This window comes from Aethalodelphis obliquidens, unplaced genomic scaffold, assembly GCF_003676395.1.
Source record: "Aethalodelphis obliquidens isolate GAN/ISIS:26980383/991018 unplaced genomic scaffold, ASM367639v1 scaffold21, whole genome shotgun sequence".
In the NCBI taxonomy this organism is placed as follows: Eukaryota; Metazoa; Chordata; class Mammalia; order Artiodactyla; family Delphinidae; genus Aethalodelphis; species Aethalodelphis obliquidens.
The window spans coordinates 6,970,258-6,997,921 of NW_020837965.1; the positions used below are offsets into that span (position 1 = coordinate 6,970,258).

Here is a 27,664-nt window from a genome sequence, read left to right on the forward strand (position 1 = left end):
GATATACCACATAGATCCAGAGGCACATGGATCAACAGCAATGCCTGAAATAAAGTACTCTGTTATCATTCTTAGTAGCGCTGTAAAACAGGGTTTCTGCCCTGAGAACCTCAATCATCTTTTAGAACACTGGCTTCAACCAGAGGCACAGGGTATAAGCCTTTCACGAAACTCATCAGGGAAAATGGGCCATCAGGAAGGGATATCCACCCAAATCTCTTTTAACCACTGCAACACTGGAGTAGGGTTTGGGACGTAAGGAAAAGAATGGTGCATGCCAATCCACTTCTACAAGGATCAAGTCTTTGGCCACTCTAGTCATGCACTGACAGTGAACCCTGAGGGGAATTCAGAATGGAGAAAAACAGGAAGCATTCTGTGCTTTGGATATACTGGCCCCTATATAGTTAAGATGCATATTTAAGAAAAGTATTTAATGACCCCAGATTCTTGCATCTTCCCATATATAGAAAAACACTAAAATCATTAATTTGAGATGTCTGTTCTTTGTGATTAGCAGTAATCTTTGGATGTTCGACTACAAGTTTTTTTCCAGGAAAAGAAGTCATATATATCCTGGCTCCTCCCTCACCTCTTCAGAGCAGTTCCTCAGAGCTATCTGAGAAGCTGCCTCCCAAGCTATAGTCCTCAGTAAGGTCCCCAAATAAAACTTAACTCACAACTTTTACATTGTGCATTTTCACTTCAGTCAAAAAGGAAAAGGTCCCAAGTGTTCAGACTAGATGGAAACTGGTTTCTGTTTGCCTGAGAAAAAAGTGATGATAGCAAAGGGATATGGTGTGATGTATCAATAAATTAATGACTCCACCCAAATAATGCCCATCCTAGAAATACACAGCCAAGCCCAGTGACCCAAACCCTTGACATTTTGGAGGACAGACCAAGAATGGAAATGGAAGCATTTTGTTGGAACTCCAGTGCCATTTCTGTATCTATCAAGTCTGAAGTACCTGCAGGAATTGTTTTCCCTTTAAAATTCCACTGGCTAGATCATAGTAGCAAAGAGTCTGATGCTTACTTCCTCATTACAAGGAACAGGCTAGTTTCAGAAGATGGACACTTTCTGCCTCTTGGTTACTCTGGGATCTACCTATGGTTTCACCAGCTTTTCTAAGCAGGAAAAAGTACAACCCCCCTCATATGCCACTCCCCCACTATGGAATCTTACTTTTAATAGCCCTAATTCTTCACGCCTCTCAGTATCCATGTCCTTTGCCACATGACTTTACAGTTTCTCCCTGCAAACATATATTTCCCTGACCTTTGACAATGGTCTTGGCCACGTGACTTGCTTTGGCCAACAGGATGTTAACAGATTAATGACACAACCAGAGGACTGAAATGAGTTTGCTCATTGTGGCTTGTGCTCTTGTATCTCTGCCATCAACCATGACAAGAACATGCCCAAGCTAACAGCTGGTCCCAGGGGGAGGATGAGGGACATGTGGAGTAAAGCCACCCCCGAGTAAGTCCAGTCAAGATCAGCTGACTCTCCCCACCCCAACCTACAGTCATGGGGGTTAATAAAAGCATATTATTGGATGCCACTGAGATTTTGTGGTTGCTTGTAACTCAGCGTTAGTGTATTGACAACTAACTGATACATCCACCATAGCAAAAATTAATCTGTAATTTATTAATTAAAACACTCTTTGCTTTTTTTTTGCTTTGTTTTCTTAACACATAACAAGAAATGGATCTCTGATTTTTGCCCCCATTACACGACAAGGTCCTCAAAGCAGGGTCCTATGACATCCCTAATGCCCAAGATTTATTCATGGAGTCCATACCATGTTCTAAATCCCAGGAGATGCAATGATGAACGATACACAATTCCAGCCACCATCAGTCTGCACCTGTGAATTTTTTCCGATCTAAGACCAGGTCAATGTGCTTTAGCTCAAAGGTGATTATGAAGTTTACTTATGCAGCTGGAAGTACACCAAGTCAGTAGTGAACTCTGAACCACTTGCGTGTTCTTTGCCTAAGTACAGGTGAACTGGAATCATAACCTCTTTCAGTAATGGAAGGAATTGACAAGACCATTGGATTATTGGTTTTCAATCTTAGCCAATCACCAGAGCTTTCTAAATTATAGATTCCTGGTTCCCATCTACAGATATTTAGTTGAATACTCTGGCACAAGGCCCAGGTGTCTGTGTTGTTAAAAAGGTCTCAAAGTAATGCCGATAATGATAAGCACTGGGACCCCACCCATGCACCCACCTAACAGAACCTCTCCATCCAATGACTGAATCTCTTACGTTGAGTTGCACTAAGCATTTGTGATGACATTAAAAGACCCAAAAGTGAACACAGAGGGACTATTTCCAGATGACCACATGTATCCATTACTTACTGTTAGCATGATAACCCATTCCAGAACTCAGTAGCTTGAAACAATAAGCACTAATTATTGCCCAAGAGTCTATGGATCTGGATCAGTTTGTCTGATCTCTGCTGGATCCACTCACGTGTCTAAGGTCAGATAGCTGGTCTAGGACTGCTTCACTCACGTGTCTGGTAGAAGACCACTATCAGCTGGGGTGACAAGGGTCTTAGCACCACAGAAAGCGAGTCCAGGAGTTGTCCCTATGGTGACTAGACTGGATTCCAAGGGAGCAAGCAAAGGTACACAAGGCCATTTAAGACCTAGGCTGGGCTGAGGTGGCTAGTGCACCACAGCTAGGCGGGAGGGAGGCCAGGAAAAAGTCTGGACCTGCCTAAGAGGCAAGAGACCACTGTTTTGGGGTGCACGAGGAGAGGGGATTCAGAGCACTGCCTAAGTGAGTTCCAGAGAAGGGCACGAGCTGCGGCTATCAGCTCGGACGCCAGAGACGGCCATGAGACACTAAGGCTGCTGCTGAAGCCACCTAGAACCCTGTGTGCAAGCACAGGTCACTCTCCACACAGCCCCTCCCGGGAGCCTGTGCAGCCTGCCACTGCCAGGTCCCGTGATCCAGGCACAACTTCCCCGGGAGAACACACGGTGCGCCTCAGGCTGTTGCAATGTCATGTTGGCCTCTGCAGCCGCAGGCTCACCCCGCATCCGTACCCCTCCCTCCCCCTGGCCTGAATGAGCCAGAGCCCCCGAATCAGCTGCTACTTTAACTCCGTCCTGTCTGAGCAAAGAACAGGCACCCTCAGGTGACCTACACGCAGAGGCAGGGCCAAATCCACAGCTGAACCCCAGGAGTTGTGTGAACAAAGAAGAGAAAGGGAAATTTCTCCCAGCAGCCTCAGGAGCCATGGATTAAATCTCCACAATCAACTTGATGTACCCAGCATCTGTGGAATGCCTGAATAGACAATGAATCATCCCAAAATTGAGGCAGTGAACTTTGGGAGCAACTGTAGACTTGGGGTTTGCTGTCTGCATCTAATTTATTTCTGGTCTTATCTTTCTCTTAGTTTAGTATTTAGAGGATATTATCATTGGTAACTTTGTTTATTAATTTGGTTGCTCTCTTCCCTTTTTTTATATATATAGATATATATTATTTTTTGCTTTTTCTCTTTTTGTGAGTGTGTATGTGTATGCTTCTTTGTGTGAATTTGTCTGTATAGCTTTGCCTTTACCATTTGTCTTAGGGTTCTGTCTGCCCATTTTTTGTTTCCTTATTTTAGTATAGGTTTTAGCACTTGTTATCACTGGTGGATTTATTTTTTGGTTTGGTTGCTCTCTTCTTTCTTTCTTTTCTTTTTTTAATTACGTTTTAAAAAATTTTTTATTTTAATAACTTTATTTTATTTTATTTTTTTCCTCCCTTTTCTTCTGAGCCATGTGGCTGACAGGATTTTCGTGCTCCAGCCAGGTGTCAGGCCTGTGCCTCTCAGATGGCAGAGCCAAGTTCAGGGCATTGGTCCACCAGAGACCTCCCAGCTCCATGTAATATCAAATGGCGAAAGCTCTCCCAGAGATCTCCATCTCAACACTAAGACCCAGCTCCACTCAATCACCAGCAAGCTAGAGTGCGGGACACCCTATGCCAAACAACTAGCAAGACAGGAACACAGCCACACCCATTAGCAGAGAGGCTGCCTAATATCATAAGGTCACAGACACCCCAAAACACACCACTGGATGCGGTCCTGCCCACCAGAAAGACAAGATCCAGCCTCATCCACCAGAACACAGGCACCACTCCCCTCCACCAGGAAGCCTACACAACCCACTGAACCAACCTCACCCACTGGGGGCAGACACCAAAAACAACGGGAACTACGAACCTGCAGCCTGTGAAAAGGAGACCCCAAACACAGTAAGTTAAGCAAAATGAGAAGACAGAGAAACACACAGGAGATGAAGGAGCAAGGTAAAAACCCACCAGACCAAACAAATGAAGAGGAAACAGGCAGTCTACCTGAAAAAGAATTCAGAGTAATGATAGTAAAGATGATCCAAAATCTTGGAAATAGAATGGAGAAAATACAAGAAATGTTTAACAAGGACCTAGAAGAACTAAAGAGAAAACAAACAATGATGAACAACACAATAAATGAATTAAGACTTCTCTAGAAGAAATCAATAGGAGAATAATGGATAAGTGACCTGGAAGATATAATAGTGGAAATAACTACCGCACAGCAGAATAAAGAAAAAAGAATGAAAAGAATTGAGGACAGTCACAGAGACCTCTGGGACAACATTAAACGCACCAACATTCGAATTATAGCGGTCCCAGAAGAAGAAGAGAAAAAGAAAGGGACTGTGAAAATATTTGAAGAGATTATAGTTGAAAACTTCCCTAATATGGAAAGGAAAGGAAAGGAAAGGAAAGGAAATAGTCAATCAAGTCCAGGAAGCGCACAGAGTCCCATACAGGATAAATCCAAGGAGAAACATGCCAAGACACATATTAACGTTAACAGCTGATCTTTCAGCAGAAACTGTGCAAGCCAGAAGGGAGTGGCAGGACATATTTAAAGTGATGAAAGGGAAAAACCTACAACCAAGATTACTCTACCCAGCAAGGATCTCATTCAGATTCAATGGAGAAATTAAAACCTTTACAGACAAGCAAAAGCGAAGAGAATTCGGCACCACCAAGCCAGCTTTACAGCAAATGCTAAATGAACTTCTCTAAGCAGGAAACACAAGAGAAGGAAAAGATCTACAATAACAAACCCAAAACAATTAAGAAAATGGTAATAGGAACATGCATATTGATAGCTACCTTAAAAGTAAATGGCTTAAATGCTCCAACCAAAAGACATAGACTGGCTGAATGGATATAAAAACAAGACCCATACATATGCTGTCTACAGAGACCCACTTCAGACCTAGGGACACATACAGACTGAAAGTGAGGGGATGGAAAAAGATATTCCATGCAAATGAAAATCAAAAGAAAGCTGGAGTAGCAATTCTCATATCAGACAAAATAGACTTTAAAATAAAGACTATTTCAAGAGACAAAAGAAGGACACTACATAACGATCAAGGGATCAATCCAAGAGGAACATATAACAATTGTAAATATTTATGCACCCAACATAGGAGCACCTCAATACGTAAGGCAAATGCTAACAGCCATAAAAGGGGAAATGGACAGTAACAAAATCATAGTAGGGGACGTTAACAACCCACTTTCATCAATGGACAGATCATCCAAAATGAAAATAAATAAGAAAACACAAGCTTTAAATGATACATTAAACAAAATGGACTTAATGGATATTAACAGGACATTCCATCCAAAATCAACAGAATACACTTTCCTCTCAAGTGCTCATGGAACATTCTCCAGGATAGATGATATCTTGGGTCACAAATCAAGCCTTGGTAAACTTAAGAAAACTGAAATCATATCAAGTATCTTTTCCAACCACAACGCTACAAGACTAGATATCAATTACAGGAAAAAATCTGTAAAAAATACAAACACATGGAGGCTAAACAATACACTACAAAATAACCAAGAGATCACTGAAGAAATCAAAGAGGAAATCAAAAAATATCTAAAACAAATGACGATGAAAACACGATGACCCAAAACTTATGGGATGCAGCAAAAGCAGTTCTAAGAGGGACGTTTATAGCAATACAACCCTAACTCAAGAAACACGGAACAGGGCTTCCCTGGTGGCGCAGTGGTTGAGAGTCCGCCTGCCGATGCAGGGGACACGGGTTCGTGCCCTGGCCCCGGAAGATCCCACATGCTGTGGAGCGGCTGGGCCCATGAGCCATGGCCGCTGAGCCTGTGCATCCGGAGCCTGTGCCCCGCAACGGGAGAGGCCACAGCAGTGAGAGGCCGCATACTGCAAAAAGAAAAAAAAAAAAAAGAAACAAGAAACATCACAAATAAACAACGTAAACTTATACCTAAAGCAATTAGAGAAAGAACAACAAAAAAGCCCCAAAGTTACCAGAGGAAAGAAATCATAAAGATCAGATCAGAAATAAATGAAAAAGAAATGAATGAAACAATAGCAAAGATCAATAAAACTAAAAGCTGGTTCTTTGAGAAGATAAACAAAATTGATAAACCATTAGCCAGACCATCAAGGAAAAAAGGGAGAAGACTCAAATCAATACAATTAGAAATGAAAAAGGAGAAGAAACAACTGACACTGCAAAAATACAAAGGCTCATGAGAGATTACTACAAGCAACTATATGCCAATAAAATGGACAACCTGGAAGAAATGGACAAATTCTTAGAAAAGCACAACCTTCCGAGACTGAATCAGGAAGAAACAGAATATATAAACAGACCAATCACAAGCACTGAAATTGAGACTGTGATTAAAAATCTTCCAACCAACAAAAGCCCAGGACCAGATGGCGTCAACGACGAATTCTATCAAACATTTAGAGAAGAGCTAACACCTATCCTTCTCAAACTCTTCCAAAATATAACACAGGAAGGAACACTCCCAAACTCATTCTATGAGGCCACCATCATGCTGATACCAAAACCAGACAAAGATGTCACAAAGAAAGAAAACTACAGGCCAATATCACCGATGAACATAGATGCAAAAATCCTCAACAAAATACTAGCAAACAGAATCCAACAGCACATTAAAAAGATCATACACCATGATCAAGTGGGGTTTATCCCAAGAATGCAATGATTCTTCAATATATGCACGTGAATCAATGTGATAAACCATATTTAAAAACTGAAGGAGAAAAACCATATGATCATCTCAATAGATGCAGTAAAAGCTCTCAACAAAATTCAACAACCATTTATGATAAAAACCCTCCAGAAAGTAGGCATAGAGGGAACTTACCTCAACATAATAAAGGCCATATATGACAAACCCACAGCCAACATCATTCTCAATGGCAAAAAACTGAAACCATTTCCTTTAACATCAGGAACAAGACAAGGTTGTCCTCTCTCACTACTATTATTCAACATAGTTTTGAAAGTTTTAGCCACAGCAACCAGAGAAGAAAAAGAAATAAAAGGAATCCAAATCAGAAAACAAGAAGAAAAGCTGTCACTGTTTGCAGATGATATGATACTATACATAGAAAATCCTAAAGATGCTACCAGAAAACTACTAGAGCCAATCAATGCACTTGGTAAAGTAGCAGGATACAAAATTAATGCACAGAAATCTCTTGCATTCCTATACACTAATGATGAAAAGTCTGAAAGAAATTTAGGAAACATTCCCATTTACCAATGCAACAAAAAGAATAAAATACCTAGGAATAAACCTACCTAGGGAGACAAAAGACCTGTATGCAGAAAACTATAAGACACTGATGAAAGAAATTAAAGATGATACAAACAGATGGAGACATATACCATGTTCTTGGATTGGAAGAATCAACATTGTGAAAATGACTACACTACCCAAAGCAATCTACAGATTCAATGCAATCCCTATCAAACTACCAATGGCATTTTTCACAGAACTAGAACAAAAAATTTCACAATTTGTATGGAAACAGAAAAGACCCCGAATATCCAAAGCTATCTTGAGAAAGAAAAACGGAGCTGGAGGAACCAGGCTCCCAGACTTCAGACTATACTACAAAGCTACAGTAATCAAGACAGTATGGTACTGGCACAAAAACAGAAAGATAGATCAATGGAACAGGATAGAAAGCCCAGAGATAAACCCACACACATATGGTCACCTTATTTTTGATAAAGGAGGCAAGAATATACAATGGAGAAAAGACAGACTCTTCAATAAGTGGTGTTGGGAAAACTGGACAGCTACATGTAAAAGGATGAAATTAGAACACTCCCTAACACCATACACAAAAATAAACTCAGAATGGATTAAAGACCTAAATGAAAGGCCAGACACTATAAAATTCTTAGAGGAAAACAGAGGCAGAACACTCTATGACATAAATCACAGCAAGATCCTTTTTGACCCACCTCCTAGAGAAATGGAAATAAAAACAAAAATAAACAAATGTGACTTAATGAAACTAAAAGCTTTTGTACAGCAAAGGAAACCATAAACAAGACGAAAAGACAACCCTCAGAATGGGAGAAAATATTTGCAACTGAAGCAACTGACAAAGGATTAATCTCCAAAATTTACAAGCAGCTCATGCAGCTCAATAACAAGAAAACAAACAACCCAATCCAAAAATGGGCAGAAGACCTAAATAGACATTTCTCCAAAGAAGATATGCAGACTGCCAACAAACACATGAAAGAATGCTCAACATCATTAATCATTAGAGAAATGCAAATGAAAACTACAATGAGGCAGCACCTCACACCAGTAAGAATGGCCATCATCAAAAACCCTACAAACAATAAATGCTGGAGAGGGTGTGGAGAAAAGGGAACCCTCTTGCACTGTTGGTGGGAATGTAAATTGATACAGCCACTATGGAGAACAGTATGGAGGTTCCTTAAAAAACTAAAAATAGAACTAGCACACAACCCAGCAATCCCACTCCTGGGCATATACTCTGAGAAAACCGTAATTCAAAAAGAGTCAGGTACCACAATGTTCACTACAGCTCTATTTATAATAGCTAGGACATGGAAGCAACCTAAGTGTCCATCGACAGATGAATGGATAAAGAAGATGTGGCACATACATACAATGGAATATTACTCAGCCATAAAAAGAAATGAAATTGAGTTATTTGTAGTGAGGTGGATGGACCTAGAGTCTGTCATACAGAGTGAAGTAAGTCAGAGAGAGAAAAACAAATACCATATGCTAACATATTATATATATGGAATCTAAAAAAAAAAAAAGGTTCTGTAGAACAGAGGGGCAGGACAGGAATGAAGACGCAGACATAGTGTATGGACTTGTGGACACGGGAAGGGGGAAGGGTAAGCTGGGACTAAGTGAGAGAGTGGCATGGACATATATACACTACCAAACGTAAAATAGCTAGTGGGAAGCCGCTGCATAGCACAGGAGATAAGCTGGGTGCTTTGTGATCACCTAGAGGGGTGGGATAGGGCGGGTGGGAGGCAGGGAGATGCAAGAGGGAAGAGATATAGGGACATATGTATATGTATAACTGATTCACTTTGTTATAAAGCGGAAACTAACACACCATGGTAAAGCAATTATACTCTAATAAAGATGTTTAAAAAAAAAAACACCTAGGCTGGGGACCAGTACACAAGCACACCTTTACTTCTTTACTTCTGCACATTCTATTGGCCAAAGTAAGTTATGAGGACAAGCACAGATTCAAGGGCTGGGGAAACAGATTCCACTTCTTGGTAAGAGAAGCTACAAAATCACATCACAAGGGTCTAGATTCAAAGAGGGAAATAATTGGGGCCATTTTTTCAATCAATTTACTATACAACCTAGTGGAAGAAAAATATCGGCTCCAGCCAAATGTGATTTCTACGTGTGGGCCAAAGTTTTCACCCTAAGCTCACAAAGTTATAAAATTCTCAGGTTGGCATTCCATCTGATATTCCTCATTTCTACTCCTGCCTGGGTGCGTGCGCACGCGCGCGCACACACACACACACACACACACACACACACACATCTCTTAATCCTCACGATCTTGGTCTCAAACTAAAGCAAAAGAAATCTATTAGCACGTTTTATTTTATCCTTTGGTGTTTTTAAAGATGGTGCTAGATGACACGCCACCCTTACGAGGATTTGTTTTAGGGCAGGTCTCTCTGTGATGTCTCTTCTGGGCTGAGGATATGCCTACAGATGAAAGGTGACTGAATGATTACTAGGGCTACATCCTCCAAGGGACCCCAAACCATTAACACGAGGAGAAGCAACGCAGAAGAAATATGACAGAAAAAAGATAACACAAAAGTAGCAACTAGTCTTGAGGAGCAGGAAGCTGGAGCTCACTGAAGATTACAGGCTGAGGCTAATTATATTTTTGCCACCAGCTGCTGGCAAAGCCCTCTTCGTTCCACTTCCCTACTTCATCACCCTTGCCCTGACTGTGACTGTTGAGGAAATGCACTAAACTACAGTGGCTGAATCCACAACTGTCTTCCTTGCCCCAGGCCCTAAGATGTATGCAGTCTGGCTGGGATGTAGCAGCAGCTATTATAGCATCCCTACTAAGGTGCTGCTTTCTGTGTTTTGGAAAAATCATCATGACCTTTTGGTTAACTCCCCTTGAATTCTCTAAATACCTACTTGTGAGGTCTGGGACAGCAGGAGGTGGTAGAGAAAAGAGCTGCAGAAACCAGAAAACACAGGCTGGCAGAGAAGTGGCCAGGGCTGGGTAGTGCCTGAAGGCTCTTTAGAGAGTATAGGAGAAAGCAGACTCTGCTCAAATGCAAAGCTGTCTCAAGTGCACGGTTTGGTTCCCGTTTAATACAGCCAGTTTTCACTCTGCTTGGTAGGTTCACTGCTTCAAAGACTAAGAAACAGGAGTGGATGAAAAACACAATGAAATAAAAAGAAATGATAAATTTACCATAAAGATGCCTCAGAAAAGCCAGGTTCAAGAAGATATTGCACTCATTTTAGTTTATGCAGAAATTCCAGGAAGTTCTGAAAACATTTAGAACAGGCCCTCTATAGGAAGAAACGTTGCCCACACTCTTCAGAACTTTATTCTCTTCCTAAGCACTGGATCTGGGAGAGGAGGAGGTTTGGTAAGAATGGCGATGCTTTTATACTGTAATGCTTAGGATCCAAAGCGCAAGTGCCTGTGAGACCCAGAGTGGCTATCAGTACTGTTAACTCCACAGGTGGCCTGAAGCTGCGTCTGTTTGTTTTTCAATCATCACTGAAAAGAGTCACCAATTGAAACCCTGCATCTTTAGGTAAAATCATCATGAGGGTTCCCACCCCCATCTCTTGCTCACTTGGCAACAAAATAAGTGGCGTTCCTGGACGTCTTCTAATGAGCTGGCTGATTGGGCCGCAGTCAATCTATGCTTTTGATTCACTAGCCAAGGGGAATCCAGAGCTGTAAGAAAGCAAACTACTGGCATTATCACCACAGGAACAGTGATAACGACAATGATGAAGAATTACTGATTTCTGCTCAGCAAAAGCCACCCTGTACTTTCCTGAAACTTAGAAGAGAGGTATGCTATCTAAGAAGGGGACAGTCACCCTGCCTGTGCCCCTTCCCACTTCAATACACACATACCACGACTTCATACCCTCTGGGTACAGTACTTTTCAGCGCTATTGTTTACTGCTGCTCTAAAAACCTAGACATGTGAAGTACAGGTTGCTCCTTATAGAGAATCCTTCAGTTGCCTGCAGAGCGGTGCCAAGAAAGAACCTGGGCTGCCTCTGCAGATACCTGGGCACTGGCCAAACTTGCACATGTGTCTTGTAAGTGCCTCCAGTCCGGGCAATTTCTGTTACAGCTTCCCAGGCCGTGCTCCTACAAAATCGCTTAGTGCATCATCTTCACTCTCTAATGACGATGTAATTCCTCATGGCTGTTAAAAAATAGGGCCGTCTCAAATAGACAGTACTATACTGGTATAGTACCAAATTCACGTGACACATACACAAATGCTGTCTTTCCTGTGACATTTTTCTTGAAATCTCCTTAGATATTAAAGTTTGGGTGAGGCCGGGACCCAGAGGCAACAGTTTTATTCCTTCACATGCCAGTGCAATCAACGGCTTGTGTTTAGAATAAATATTTGAAACTCAGAAGCCTGTTAACAATGCAGCGCTTGATTGCTCTGAATTACTCTCACCCACAGCAATCAAGGGAGAAGTCCTTGGCACTAGCTCCATGCAAAAAACCTGCTTCCCAGCCTCCTCCATCTGCCTTCTGACTCTCTCTTCAAAGAACTCTCCACACACCACACAAAGGTCTCAGTTTTCTCCGTTAAATGCCACATGAATCCCACATTGAACATCTGACTTCTTTCTTCCCGGAGCACCACAGATTTAATTCAATACTTCCATGTTCCTGTATATTTAATGGAACCAACTTATCTTTTAACTCTTTGACTCAAACCCTTCTGCTGGTATCTTTCATTGGACACTGAAAATAGGGTTTTCTGTTGACTAGTTTTAGTTTTGAGACAAAATGTCATCTTGGTCTATTTTAAAGCTATGGTAACAATTAAGCTACTTTTCAATTAGTCAGAGGTGCCCATGTATTAAAATGCTCACAATTCTTACCACTTTTCCTTCTCCAAAACCCATTTGGTAAGCAATGTAATTTTTTTTCCTATGGGGCTAAAGGGTAAACTATACTAACCAGAGGTAATTAGAAGGTTAAATTTTGCTCAAGGCCAGGCTATCAGATTACAAGTTCTAATAAACCCTGCTGGGAGAAGACGTGCCTTTGTCTTGGGACCACTGAGAACTAGCCAATCAACAAAACAAAACACCTTCAATTCTATCAGAAACTCTCCCATCTAAACACAATGGAAAAGGAAAGCCAACGCCAAAGCAAATAAAATGAAGTGGTTCCACTGCTGGCAGCCCTTACCGTGGGGGGCAAAAACCCCCTGTGGACCCTGGCCGGGGCTCTGGCTCCTCCTGGGGTGGGGGAAGGGTGGCGAGGGGTCCAGGACTTGGGTGCAGGTAGAGGTATGCTCCATGCATGCTTGAACAGGACTCACCGCCGCCTGCCTGCCTGCCTGTCTGCCACTCAGTTCTCTAGTCTGGGTGGGAAGGGCCAAGATGGAAAAAAAAAATGCGCAGGTTACTCACTGGCCTTCCCAGGCGGGGCGGGCACACCCAGGAGGAGAGAGAGGCCAGGCGCAGATAGGCAGATTCTTCAGAGATCTTGCTTCCGATTCCTTTTGTTAATACTTCCTGAACTTTCAACTCAATCTGCACAAGCGTGGGTACTTTGGGGAGGCAAATAACACTTGGGAAATTAGATTCCAAGAGCTCAATGCAAAGGTTACTTTGAAAAGGCCATGCTTTCCTGCACATACTTTTACATTTAACCCTGAAATTTGTTTCCACTGTTTTTGAGCATTAATCCTGGCACAGAAAATGAGAGTAACAGGCAACCTTGGTGCTGGGCCTGGAATGACCCGGAGCAGGCAAACCCAGATGCGATTTAGAGAATGAATTTCTCTATCAGGCACATTCTTGAAATAGGTATCTGAAAATCAAGATTTTAGAAATGGAGTCACATTGAAAATGCAAGAACTGGTTCCTGAGAGCCTGGCCTTTGATAAATCCTGAAATGAAGCCTTTCATAAATGGAGGGAATCCTTCAGTAATTTGTTTTGGTAAATGTGGGTGTTCATGAACAAAGGCACAGCAGTATTACAATAGAAGGAGATAGAGAGATGGAGAAGGGTGAGGAGAACTAACACCTATTAGAACCAGGTACTTATCTAATTTATTCCTGAAAACATCCTCAGGAATTCCTCTTCCTCTTTCACAGGTGAGCACGCTGAGACCCAGAGGTTAGGTAATGGAAAACCTAACCTCCTAGTGAATGGAAAACCCAGGATTTGGACCCAGGTGTGTCTGAATCTAAGACCCAGCATCATCCCACTGGACCACCAGGCACCTCTCCCACCATTCCTGAAGAAACACTCACCTTTCTTCTACTTGCAGTTGACAGAAGGCTAAGTCACCTTTTCTTAAATTTTTATACCATCTCCAAAACTGCTGTGCCATGAAATGTAATTCTGCAGGATACTAATAGGTGTAATAAAGATGAAAAAAAAAATGTGCTGTGCAGGTTTCTTTACTGTAGCTCCTCACAACCTTTAATATGCTAATATATATATTACGAATCTCCTAGCTCCAGACTTAGAGTGTCATGTTTCCTTTCCCAAAGGTTGTCTACTTGGGACAAGGAGATCTTCTGGGTTTGGGAAACACTTACAGAAATGGGTTATTGTTGGACTCTTCTCCCCCTTTGCTCTACTCTGAATGTTGATGTCCTCCCAAAACTCCCATGCTGGAACCCAGTTCCCACTGTGATGGCGTTAGGAGGTGGGGCCTTTGGAACATGATTAAGTAATGAGGGTGGAGCTCTCATGAATGGCATTAGTGCTCTTATAAAGGAGCCCTTCCACCACGTGAGGATACAACAAGGAGGACCCTTACCTGATCTCAGACTTCCAGCCCCCAGAATTATGAGAAATAACTTATTTCTGTTGTTTATATAATAAGTCACCCACTCTGTGGTATTTTGTTATAGCAGCCTGAACAGACTAACACACCTTCCTTTTTCTTTTTTTTTAAATTTTTTAAACATAAAAAAACTCATGACAATTTCAAACAGTATATAAGGATATAAAATAAAAAGTAAAAATCTACCTATTCTAGCAATCATTCCCATTCCCCAGGGGTAACCACTGTTAAGAATTTTTTATGTACCCGCTTCAGAAATGTTTATGTTTGTAAAGCATATATGAATACCCTTTTAAAAATAACACAACTGGGATTAAAGTATAACCAGGGTGTGTTATTTGGCACTTTTTTTTAACTTAATAATGTATTTGGGATTTTCCATATCAGCATATAGAATTGCTACTAGCAAGTCAGAGTCAAAAAAAGTAAAAGGTAGATCTATAATATAGGATTACTGCTTTACTAAAGGGTCCCCTACGTGGGTCACAGGATGCTTGGTGACTCAGTGTCAGAATGCCTGGATTCCCTTCCCAGTTCTGTCTAACCCCACACTTGACCCTTGTGTACAGGATGGAGAGGACCCTAAGACCTAAGCCACACTACCGGCCATTGTGAGGATCAACAACGATGATGACAATGACACCACAGCAACCACTCGAGCATATTTTTTGTACATATTAATTCGATGAAGCCTTACTTGCAACAATCCTTTGAAGACGTGCTATTATTATCCCCATTTTCAGATTGAGTGAGCCATCTCAGAGTGCACACCCAGCACTCTGAGTGCACAGTAAGTGCCTGAAGTTCTATCAACAAAGTAAACATGATGTCAGCAACCCCAATCTTTGCCACAATATATTCCTCAAAGTAGCACTAGAAAGTGGGGGCCATTTTCCCTTAGGATAATGTATTGATAATTGGGGGTTCTGTTCCAACACCTGACCTTGGCTTCCTATAAATTCCAGACATAATAAGATCTTGTAAAACAGAGATACAAATCTCATTTAAAATAGCAGAATGATGTTCCATGCCTCAGAGTTTTTGAGAGATTAGTCCCTACAACCCTTCCTTTTTACTGATTAATGAAATAACATCCAGAAAATGTGTGGGTCACTTCTGGGCACATACCCTGTTACATTGTCTCAGTCATGAAACAATTTTTAAATGTGCACACATTTGAACCCCATATGACTACACAAGGGACTCCAACATATTCTATACGTACATTGTATCAGAATATATTGTATCACAAACCTGATATAATATTAGTACACAAGTTAGAACAAGCATTAAATATTTAATTAGAAATAGCTTTTCTTGCCTCCTTAGAATTTAAAAGGTCATCTGAGAAATGATTTGACTGACTCATTTCTCTTAGAAAAACTGTCTAGGGAAAAAGGGAATCAATACCTTCTTACCCTCTCAATACATTTTCCTAAAAAAGGCAGAGACCTTCCACATCAGTCCACCAGGTTCTTTCCCCCTAACATAGTTGCAGAACACCTCTATAGTTTGGGAAATCACTCAGGGTCTTAGCTTGGTTTGGGGTGCCCATGCTTTGACCTGGTCCTCCTGCCAATCTCTCTCTCTCTTTTTGTTCCCCATCCTTCTTCCCCAGCAAGGAAAGCCTTGAAGGTGAGGTAAGTCACAGAGGGGCCAACTGAGAGAAGGGAGGAAGAGGAGAGACTCGCATTCCCTTAATGTGGTTACAGTTGACTGCATGCTATGCATTTTACCCTAAGGGTTAAAAAAAAAAAAGGACGGAGGATCTAACTCCTTCCCTCTTCCGCTTTGACTCCCACCCCCAGTGCTAGAAGATAGATTTCAGCACAGCACCTAGAAGATGGTAGGAGCTTATTCAAGTGGGGGGTATTTGTCCCCTCTCTTGCCCTCTAATTTAGCATAACCTTCATGTCCAGTGCATTGTTTCTTACTCTCAATTATATTCAGCAACGACTGTCCATCCAGAAAGAAGTCAGGTAGCGCAGCCCTGCTCCGACAAAGGCACACGTTTAAAAGAAATGCTTGCTTTGGCTGCTGTGAGATCAGGAGTAAGGAAGGAACAGCAGTGCTTAACGGCATCCGAGACAGGGCTGGGGTGCCAGCTCCGCTACGTATGTTCTGGTCAACTCTCAGGTCGGAACTCCAGCTTCCTGGTCTCTCGAGTGATGATAATATCATCTACCTCACTGGCTGTGATTGACGATTAACTGAAAGAAGTATGTGAAACATTCTTTAAAGGGCAGAGTTCCAGGTAACAGCATGAGTATCAGTAGTGACCATCACTGCTCTCAGCTCTAAATGTGCTGGCGGTAGAGCATGACAATTGCTTTAAAAGAGGAACTAAGTTGTTTCTGCTGTTCCTGATCACCCAGTCCATAGCCTACTCAGCTGCTGTTCCCAGAGCAGGTCCATCAGAATACTAACTAGTAGGTGAACACAATTCCAGTAGAAAATGGACCAGCTTATTTTTCATATGGACAGAGATTTTTTTCCTTCATTCCTCTTGTTTTATCAGACCCTCTGAACTACTTCCTTTTAGCAATAATTATAAAACGTTTTTTAACATTTTTTGTTATGGAAATTTTCAAACATATATAAAAGTGGAGAGAAAGGTGTAACAAACCTCCACGTACGTATCACCAGCTTAATTATCAATGCATTCAAACCTTGTTTCACCTATATCCCTACCCACTCTGCATTATTTTGAAGCAAGTTCCCAGTATCACATCATTTTATCCAAAAACATTTCCCCATGTATCTCCAAAAGAAAAGGATTCTGTTTATAAGCGTAACAAAAATATTACAGCAAAAAACTATAATTACTTAATATTATCCAGTATCTAGTAAGTATTAAAAGTTCTCCAAATGTCTCAAAGATTTTTTTTTGCACTTGGTTCAAATCAATTCTGCAATTAGTTGATAAATGTTGTCTTTTTTAATATAAAAGTTCCTTTTTCATCTTTTTTTTTTCCTTTCTATTTATTAGTTAAAGAACCTGGTTCTTTTGTCATATAGTTTGTCCCACAATCCACATTTTAATTATGTTGTGATTTAACAAGTTCTCTGCCCCCGTGTTTCCATGAATTCATAGTTAGATCTAGAGGCTTGATGAAATTCATATTTGATTTCCGGATAGAACAGCAAATTGATAGGTGGTATTGTGTACTTCCATCAGGAGGCAACTCATACCGATTACCTCTGATTTTGTGTGCTTAGCAGCCATTGAGAATCAGTGCCTAGGTATTATTTCATAGGGATTGGAAAATGGTGATTTTCTCCCATTACTTTTTCATTTATTAATTGGGATGCTATTATTATTAAAGGTTTATATTTGCCTGAAATGAAAGCATATATTTCCCACTTCTGCTTTTGGCCATGAGGTTTTATGTTAGACAGTATATCAGAGTTCCTTTCTATCTACATATTTTATTAAAATCTATTATACTGAAAAGATGATCAAGTTAAAAAAAAAAACTACTCAATTAGATTTCTGGGGAAAACAACTGGGAAACATCATCCAGAAATCTTCACTCCAAGGGTAGAGAAAGACGGGTCCACAGCACATCATTCAGATTCATACTTGATTCTTACGAGCTCTATGATTTTGGTCAAAGTTTAACATTTTGACACCCAGTTTTCTCATCTATAAAATAGGGATACAATACCTACTTTGTGGTTTCTGTGAGGATTCATGATAAAGTACGCAAAGAGCCTGTTCCAGTGTCCAAAAAATGAGTAGATGCTCAATAAAATGTAGTTACTACTAGTTGCAGCACTGTTTCCTCCAGTTGTTTGCTCCAGACCTCCAGACCTAGTTGCTTAATAAATGCTGGGTGAATAAATAAAGGGACGTTGGGTTTACTTTGTCCCAAGCTGATGATGGCTTTAAGATGCTGGAGACATAGAAGTGAACAAAACAAAGTCTCTGCTCATGAATTTACATTTAATCGTATAAAGGAATGGAAATGGGCATAATTTGTTTCAGGATAATAATTATTCCAGTTGGCTATTTTGAAAATAAGTATTGTTGGTGACCCACAGGGTTGGGGCAAGAGAGAACAGGATCAACTCAATTACATCACTAGAGACGTAAGAAGGAATCAATTTTCTCCATAAGAATGATAAATCAGTACTATTATTACCTTTGACTTGGCCTGAGGTACACTGAAGGCTCACCTAGTGCACTGGGTTCAACTGTATCTTCCCAAAAGGTAGGCTGATGTCCTAACCCCCAGAACCTGTGAATATGACCTTATGCGGAAATACAGTCTTTGCAAACGTAATCTATTTAAGATAAGGTCATACCAGATTAGAGTGGGCTCTAAATCCAATCACTGGTGTCCTTATAAGGGACAGGGAGACACAGAGATACACAGGGAAGACCATGTGGGGATGGACTCAGAGATTGATGTTATGCTGCCATAAACCCAGAAATGCCAAGGATTGCCAATACCACCAGATACTAGAAGAGGCAAGAAAGGATTCTTCCCCACAGCCTTGTGAGAGCGCACGGCCCTCCTGACACACTGACTTCGGATTTCTAGCCTCCAGAACTATGAGAGAATAAATTTCCCTTGTTTTAGGCCACCCAGTTCATGATAACTTTTTCAGGCAGCTCTAGGAAGCTAATACATCCAGTGAACCCAGGCCAAAGATCTGGACCAGTCAGCCTACTTGCGGCTCAAACTGTTTAGTGGGATAAAGAGAGCAAAGGTGAGGGGAGGCGGTCCTAGACAGGAGAAGTTGAATCAGTTTTAGTTCATCTTACATCAACTAGGCCCATGACGGACTCTTCAAAGCTGTGCAGGTACCAACAGGTAAGCCTGCTTTACCTGAAAAGCAGGTAGACAGAAGCCACAGAACTTGTTGGCACTGATACCTTAGGAATGAGAATGTTCTTTGAGAAGTTTGGCGGGGGAAACAGTGACATCCTCTTCTACGGGGTAAAGGAGAAACACTAACACTGCCCAGACGCAGTGGGAGAAACATTCTACCCTAGGCACCTACCTCTCTACATTTACTGTATCTCAGGAAGGCTCGATGGCCTAACGGAAAAGCTGCTAAGCACTCCCCTAGTTACCTAGCCATGCTGAGCCTCTGCTACTGCCCCCCTCACACTATGAGAAGAGGTCAACACAATAACGCGGTAAAGAACTCAGCCTGTGAGAGGTGCTGGGCTGGCACCCTCTGTAACGTCACTGTCTAGATACCTGGTATAGGAACTAGTGGTATGGCCATTCACAGACATCCACTCAGCCCCTTTTCCGTGCCGGGGAACCGGGCTGGACGCTGAAGAGACTAAGAATGAGCTACACTTTTTGATAAATTAATTGTGTTGGGGATGTGGGATTGGGGATGGCTCCTTTTTTATGTTTCCCTTAAAATGTCTTTTAATTTTATAATAATATTTTATAATGAAATACTTAAAATTAAAACTCTGATCTAATTTTAAAAAAAAAGATGTGGGAAAAGCTGCCACACGTGTATGTGTCTATACGCATGTAGTTTATATATATATACGTATATATCCCCACACACACACACACACACACACACACACACACACTGCTCAATCTTCCCACAAGGCACAGCACTAGGTACCTCAGGAGACAGGTACCCTCACCAATCTCCAATTTACCCTCACCCCCACTGCACTAACACTGGGTCATTAGCACATGATTTAGCACGTAATTGGTGGCTAATTATTTCAGGTGTGCTAGTTTTATTTTCCCAGGTTAGTTCCCCCAGGGCAGGAATTACCTCCTTTCACACCATCTGTTAGCACCCACTCAAAAGCCCACCATGCCCCAGGATTAGCTGGCCTTACAAACTAGACGATGCAATAGACTTCTCTGGACCTTTCTGGAAAACAAGCCGTAACAAGTTGCCTAGTGATTATGTTAAGGCAAGGAAGGAAGCAGAAGAGAGTATGACTAAGAGTTCTGCTCACATTTAGGGTCTGCTTCTTCATTTCCTATTGGTTCTCCCTGAAATGGCACCACCAAGACCACAGGGCAAAACATGGCAAGAGCCACCTGTGAGGCACCAGCACCTGAAAAAGAGATGTATGTGTGTGTGTGTGCGCGCGTGTGCGTGGGTACACTGCCATGTGTATAATACTGGAAGGCTAGAGCAAATAAAAGGCCTCTGGAATTTTATTGTTCCTTCACGACTGCCACAAATGCTTTGGATGCTTGCTGGAAGCAACCAGGATAATTTAGCCCCTCCCATCTTAGGAAATGTGGACAGGAGTACTATGTGCAAGCCACTGTGCTAAGTACTTTAGATCTGCTCCTCTACTTACTCCATTCAGAGGCTCTCACCTCAGGTAGCACTAACCCTGTTTCAGGGGTTGGGAAGCTGCCTAGAAAGGGCAGAGCTGGTATGCATCTCCTGTCTTGGTGACCCCAGCATAGATTTTCTGCGTGACCACAGTTCCACCCTATTGGGAGGGAGGGGAGAGAAAAGTATTAAATAAAGTTGTTAGTCCCTAGCCCTTTTTCTCCCCTACTTGCATCCATCACTCACCAGTATGAGCAATGAACTCTGACCAGAGACCCTCAAATGATGCCACAAAGCTGCCTCTATGCATCTCTCTATGCTTGGACAGAGGAGAAAAAGATGACCTCGTTGAAGCTGCTGAATGAGGGTTAAAAGCTGCATCCTCCCTCCTCTCCACACAGAGCAGCTAATCGAGGTCACAGCCATAGAAACCAAACAAAAGGCTCCCAGGAGCCCACACATCCTCGCCTCACTGCTGCCAGCCACTGTGGGAAGGGAAAAGGGAGCACCCGCCCTCCTTCATTCCTCAACAACTTAATGAAGATTTAGCCTGTCATCTTCCCAGGGAACAAACCCCGTGGCTGTCTGAGATTGATTTTTATTCTCAAACAACACAGCAGATCCTCCTTTAAAACCAAAAGTCAGCAATAAAATGGATCATAAACATGTGTATGGGGTTATAACCCCCCAACTACTCTAAAGTGGCTGGATTTCTCCCAGCCCCCCGGGTCTGTCAAAACGAAATTCCTGAGCAAGTTCCCCATGTCACCACTGGGGACGGCGAGGTTGGTGGAGTCCATGGCTCTCACAGGGCTGCTGCCACAAACAGCTCTCTTAGGCCACATCCCCTGTGGTCTCAAAGTAATGGGTGTATTTGTCTGATATCATTTATTAGCAAATGAGGATATCCAGCTGGCTTTGCAGATTTGAGATGATTCTGAAAAAAGTCACATTTACACTCTAAAATGTCCAAGATTCTAAGCACACAAATGACAAAAAAAAAAAAGTACTTTGTATACATCATAAGCAAGCACTATTTTTTAATCCAGCAAAGAAAACTGAACCATTGCCTTGTTAGACTTATTTTATTTATGCGCTTTAAAATCGCTCTTCTGGGGATATAAATTCCAGGAAAAAAGTCATCATTATTCAAAAATTAAACATATTTTACTGTTGAGGTCTCCAAATGGGCGTGACTATATTAAACCTACCTCAGCGCCTTGAACTTCTTTTGTCACCTTTGTAGAACTAAGCTGGATTGTAAACTGTTTCTGAGACTGAGGATATTTAGCTCTTTTCAAATAAGGAAGAAGATGTCATACAGAAAAAAGACTGGGTTTATTCTTTATAGATCCAAGGCATGGTGATAATAACTATAATAACAATTATCATTATACTGGAAGAACTGACATCTATTAAGCACACCTATAGTAACAAGCAGTTTTCTAAGAACATTAAATACATTTCTCATTCACCTTATCAATCCTATGAAATTACTACTATGATTGTTTTAATTTTGTAGACAAAGAAACTGAAGCTCAGAAAAGTTAAGTGTTTTCTACAAGGTCAAACTACTAATAAGTATGGAAGCCAGTGTTCAAACCAGGCAGTTAGTTGCCAAAGGACTAGTGGGTAGATAGTAAACATGGCTTGAACATGGAATGGGCTGCCTCTCTAGTGACTGCATCCTTCAAAGTTAGGTATTCAGGCAGGAACTGCCATACTAAGGACTCATATACACATTATTATTTATAAAATAGATAACTAATAAGGACCTACTATATAGCACAGGGAACTCTACTCGATACTCTGTAATGACCTATATGGGAAAAGAATCTTAAAAAGAGTGCATATATGTACATGTATAACTGATTCACTATCTGTACACCTGAAACTAACACAACACTATAAATCAACTATACTCCAATAAATAATTTTTTAAAAAGAGCTTCACTTGGGACCTTGGCAAACTACCTTTTCTGGTCCCCGGTGATGCTCAGTTCTTCAGATTCCATGATACTGAGCTACTTAGTATCAATACGATTTTATTTTCCAGATTTGAACAGATTCTCTAGTTCCATTTTCCCACATTTATCAGGAAGTTCGTAGGTCATTCAAAAAGCAGAGAATCCGTTTGTCGTCACACATGATATTTCACATTTCTGTCTAAAGAAAAGAGCTGGGTTTGTACACCTGTTCCCAAATGACTTCCCTTTCTTCTTCTTGGAAGCAGATGGTAAAATATGTCTTGGTCAAAGTTTCTGTTCTAAAGCCAAGAGGCTCATCAGTGAGAAGGATGCTACACAGCACCTGCAGCTCACTCTACTCTTAAGCGAGCCCCGGTTAGAATGGATGTCAAGGTTCAGGCGTGGCAGTGAGGCCAGAGACGATTCCGTCAAACCAGCCAGCCTGCCTTCGGGAAGTGACTGTGCCACCTCCAGGGTGTTAGTAGTTGGCCAAATCCGATACCCACTTCCTTTCTGCTGGAAGTGTGCATCTAAGAAGCATCTATAATGGAGAAGTGAAATATTCGATTTGTTGAAAGACTGCTTATTTTGTCTGGCTTGACTACTTTTTTCCTTCACTTCACTTACTTAAATATTAGGCCACAATTCAAATCCCACCACACACTATGGAGCTTTCAACACAAAGGACTTGGGGAAGGTGCTAATTTCATCATCCAGGCTTGGAATAATTTAGAATCTTGAGAATCTTTAGAATCTAGAACCTCTAAAACAGTGACAACCACCACCTATTATTATTATGAGGGCCGACAGCTAGGATTTTAGGCCTCAAGCAAGCTCTTCATACCTTCCTCTCTTTCTACTTCCACGTCTTTCTCAACTTTGCCAAAACACCCTCCCTGGGCACCTGGAAGGAAAGAGGGACATATCTTGTTTATCGGGAGCTGAAGCACTTTGGCTGATGTTACTTCCACAAGTGAGGCTGGCACAAGGAGCCACTGGCAAGCCTAAGTCAGAAATAATGCAGAAGGAAGACGGGGAAGGGGCAAGACACGTGGAGTGGGAACACCCTACAGCAACGGGTGCGCCATCCCAGGGAGCCAGGCAGCTCTTCTGAACAAAGACTTGCTGCCGACTTTTTTTTTTTTTTTGCAGTACACGGGCCTCTCACTATTGTGGCCTCTCCTGTTGCGGAGCACAGGCTCCGGACGTGCAGGCTCAGCGGCCATGGCTCACGGGCCCAGCCGCTCTGCAGCATGTGGGATCTTCCCGAACTGGGGCACAAACCCGTGTCCCCTGCATCGGCAGGCGGACTCTCAACCACTGTACCACCAGGGAAGCCCTTGCTGCCGATTTTAGGTACAAGAGTCAGCACTAACGACAGTGACCCATTCTCTGCATGAAGACTGACCAGAGACACTCTCCAAGACACTACCCAATAACCATCTGTGTGCTAATGGAATGGAAAGGAAAAAGGAAGAGAGAAGAAACTAGAAGAAAGAAAAAGGGAGGGGGAAGAGGTCTCATTACAAGCCCTAATCATGTCCCTCTTCACCCCAAACGCTTCCTGTCATATCCATCTAACAAGATGTGCAGAGATGGTCTAGAGAGATGGACAGAACAGGACAGGAAGGTGCTGAGTGAGGAATATCCACTGCTTCACCTCTCAAGAGCGGTTTCTAATTTTGGTTCTGTGGATACAGCTAGACTGTCAGTCATGCTGGAGAGACTGAAGGGAGAGACAAAGGTCTATATTAAAGGAAGACCAGGAATTCATACCACGGCTATGGGTTCTGCAAGTTTCATAAACAATACCCTTGGATTTACTATGGAGTCAGTCCTGCCAAAATTTACAAGGGGATGTGTAACCTAGTCGAGGAAAGTCATCAAAAAATGTCAACATGAGAGGAAGCAAGATCAAAATCAATTATTTGTTAAGAGTATTATTTGTTAATGGAGCATATTTAGGAGAAAGAGAATTTGGGGGTGGTGAAGAGAGACAAGATACACAATATGCAAGGCAGATATTGAAAGAGCAAGGTTCTTGAAGAGGCAATAGGATTAATTCAAGACATTTTGGTTTTCAGTAGAGCTCAGGGGCACAGAGGTTACACATATGTGGTAGGGGTTACTCAGGATTGAGAACTGGCCAAAGGGATATAGTGGCAAGTCAAAGAGCTAAAGATTCTAAGGCTGTTGGTAGAACACTGAAGAAAATTACCCTTGGGGTCCAGGCTGGGTAGGAAGGAAAGTGAAGCCAGAAGATCACTGAGAGAAGTTCCAGGCAGCAGTGAGACCCAAAGTTTGGCATGCCACTGGACAGCTGAGAGGGCAACTGCCCATAGTACCTGCCCTCTACATAGTATTACATGGTTTAGAAGTTAACTTGACCATCCATACCTCATTTTATTCCTCAATAAACCCTGGGAAGTAGTTACATCGAGTAGGTATCATTATGGCCATGTTCCAGATGAAGAAACTGAGGCTGAGAGGCACAAGTGATTTCCCAAAATCTTATCACTGCTAAGTGGGAGAGTGAGGCCTCCAATTGAGCTCTTCTGACTACTAGTCCAACACTCGTTCCACTAGCCAAGGACTCCACATCACTGGAAATAACATTAAGGGGAGGATGGGCTTGGAGAAGACAGTCAAGGGCCAGAGTCAGCAATGCACATGCACAACCTGGGCAGAGGACGGTGGAAGTGGACATGGAGGTTTATTTAAAATTGTGGAACAGTGGCAGCTCCATAATGGCATGAAAGTAACCAGGGGGAAAGGAGATGATGCCAGTCCTTCCAAGGTTGAGGAAATTAGAGCCACAGGGAAGGGAAGCCAGATGACTTTAGGACAAGAGAATATAAGGAGAACAATGTACAGGTAGAGGACGTAGACTATTTTCTCACCATCAACAAGAGTTTGAAAGATACAAGATGGCTCAGGTTGGAATGAGTGAATGAATGAAAGGCAAAGGAGCAGGGCAAAGGGGCTCTGGCCTCAGATGAATGATGAGCGACAGCAAGGATGAGGGAGACCATGGGTCAAGAGGGGGTGGGGCTGTAACAGTGACAGGAAAGGAGTAGTTGCTACAAAAGCTGTGGAACATTCCCAAGGTTCCAAGTCCTAGTCCCAGAGTTCTAACTGGAATATTAGTGTGAGGATGTGAACATCACTGTGAGCTTTAGATGAGACAATGTGTATAAAAGTACCTGAAGGTACCTGGCAAATAGCAGGTGCTTGATAACCTTTGGTTGAAACTGTGGCCACACTTCATGTAACTGAAGTTTCATGTAACGAGGCCAAATTTTCCAGCCTCTTTGACAGGAAGGCATGGCCAGGCCCTGCCTTCTGGCCAACAGATTGTGCACGTCCACTTCCCACCCACCACCTGAACAGAGGAGACTCTGAGCACAGCAATGGGTCCCTGAACTCTGGAGCACAGCACCCTGTCGCCACCCTGCACTCACAGTCGAGTGGATGAGAAATAAACTTGAACTGTGCTAATCCACTGAAATCTTGGAGTTGTTAAAGCAGTTAGCCGCCTATGTATAATTTATATAAGGACATTATATAAATTATTTCAATATTATTAATATCAATATATAATATAAAGTATATTAAATATATATGAGGTATAATATAAAGTATTGATATGTCATTAGCATCTGTATTCTACAATACATATTCATACATTAATTGGTATATTAATATGCCTAATACTGATATTAGTATTGGTAGTAGAACAGAGGACAAATCATTGAAAATTAATAAGCCTTAGTTTCCTCCTCTGCGAAAAGGCAGGATATTTTTCTCCTTATCTCACAGGCTATAATAAAGAGTGAATAAAATTATGTATGTATTTGAAAGCTTTTTGAAAACAAGTGTGCTTTTACCTACAATAGAATTACCTTAACTGCCATTAAAAATGTCCATATTTGATATCCTTAGGCCAAGGTCATAGTATTACTTCCAGCAAGGACCAGATGGCTTTTCTTTGTTCCAACTCAGAAAGACTCTCAGCTCTAGCAAGTGCCTCATATTTGATATAATCTGAGCAGACATGACCTGCAAACCATTCATAGGGATAATTCTTTCTGGTACAAGATGGGAAATGGATAGGTAGATACATTCAAATGTAAATTCACAAATAATGGATACCTTTAAAAAATAAAAATACTATCTGCTCTTCTTCACATTAGGGACTTTATTTATATTCTCTCATTTTATAAATTTTTTACCAAGATGTGGCCCTGAATTCTATTTCTGGAGAGTCACAAAGAGAGTGAAGCAAGGTAGATGTATTGATAACCCAAACCATCACTACTGGAAAAGGAGCCTCAAAGCGCACTGAATGTTAGCAATTCAGGAACGGAAACGCGAGCAACTGGGAGTGCAGAGGGCACACACCTGCCCAGTCACAGAACTCCAGTCAACTCCCGGGATTTCATCCAGGCTCTTCTGGGTAGCACTACCATACATACGATAACAAAAAGTTCTGCCAATACCATATTTAAAGATATACAGATATATTTTGTTTTTTACAGATTGAAGGTGTGTGGTGACCCTGAATCTAGCATGTCTATCGGCGCCATTTTTTCCAATAGCATTTGCTCATTTCATGTCTCTGTGTCACGTTTTGGTAGTTCTTACAATATCTCGAACTTTTTCATTATTACATTTGTCATGGTGATCTGTGATCAGTGATTTTTGAAGTTACTATTATAACTGTGGTAGAAAGGGCAAGAGAACTAGAATTAGAAGTGGAGCCTGAAGATGTCACTGAATTGCTGCAATCTCATAATAAAACCTTAACAGATGAGGAGTTGCTTCCTACAGATGAGCAAAGAAAGTGGTTTCTTGAGATGGAAACTATTCTTGGTGAAGATGCTGTGAAGACGGTTGAAATGACAACACATT

General features: G+C 41.7%; 1 protein-coding gene across 6 annotated transcripts in view; it reads right to left on the reverse strand.

Annotated features, from left to right (window-relative positions):
* STON2 (stonin 2) overlaps positions 1-27,664 on the reverse strand; it is a 142,771-nt gene that overhangs the window by 42,688 nt on the left and 72,419 nt on the right. Inside the window, exon 1 of one of the 6 annotated variants that reach the window (XM_027120226.1) lies at positions 12,886-13,038. The exons of the other annotated variants lie outside the window; for them this stretch is intronic. Coding sequence (XP_026976027.1) covers positions 12,886-12,997 — 112 coding nt within the window. The 5' untranslated portion in view covers positions 12,998-13,038. Of the gene's footprint in view, positions 1-12,885; positions 13,039-27,664 lie in introns of those variants that run through there. 6 annotated transcript variants of the gene reach the window in all.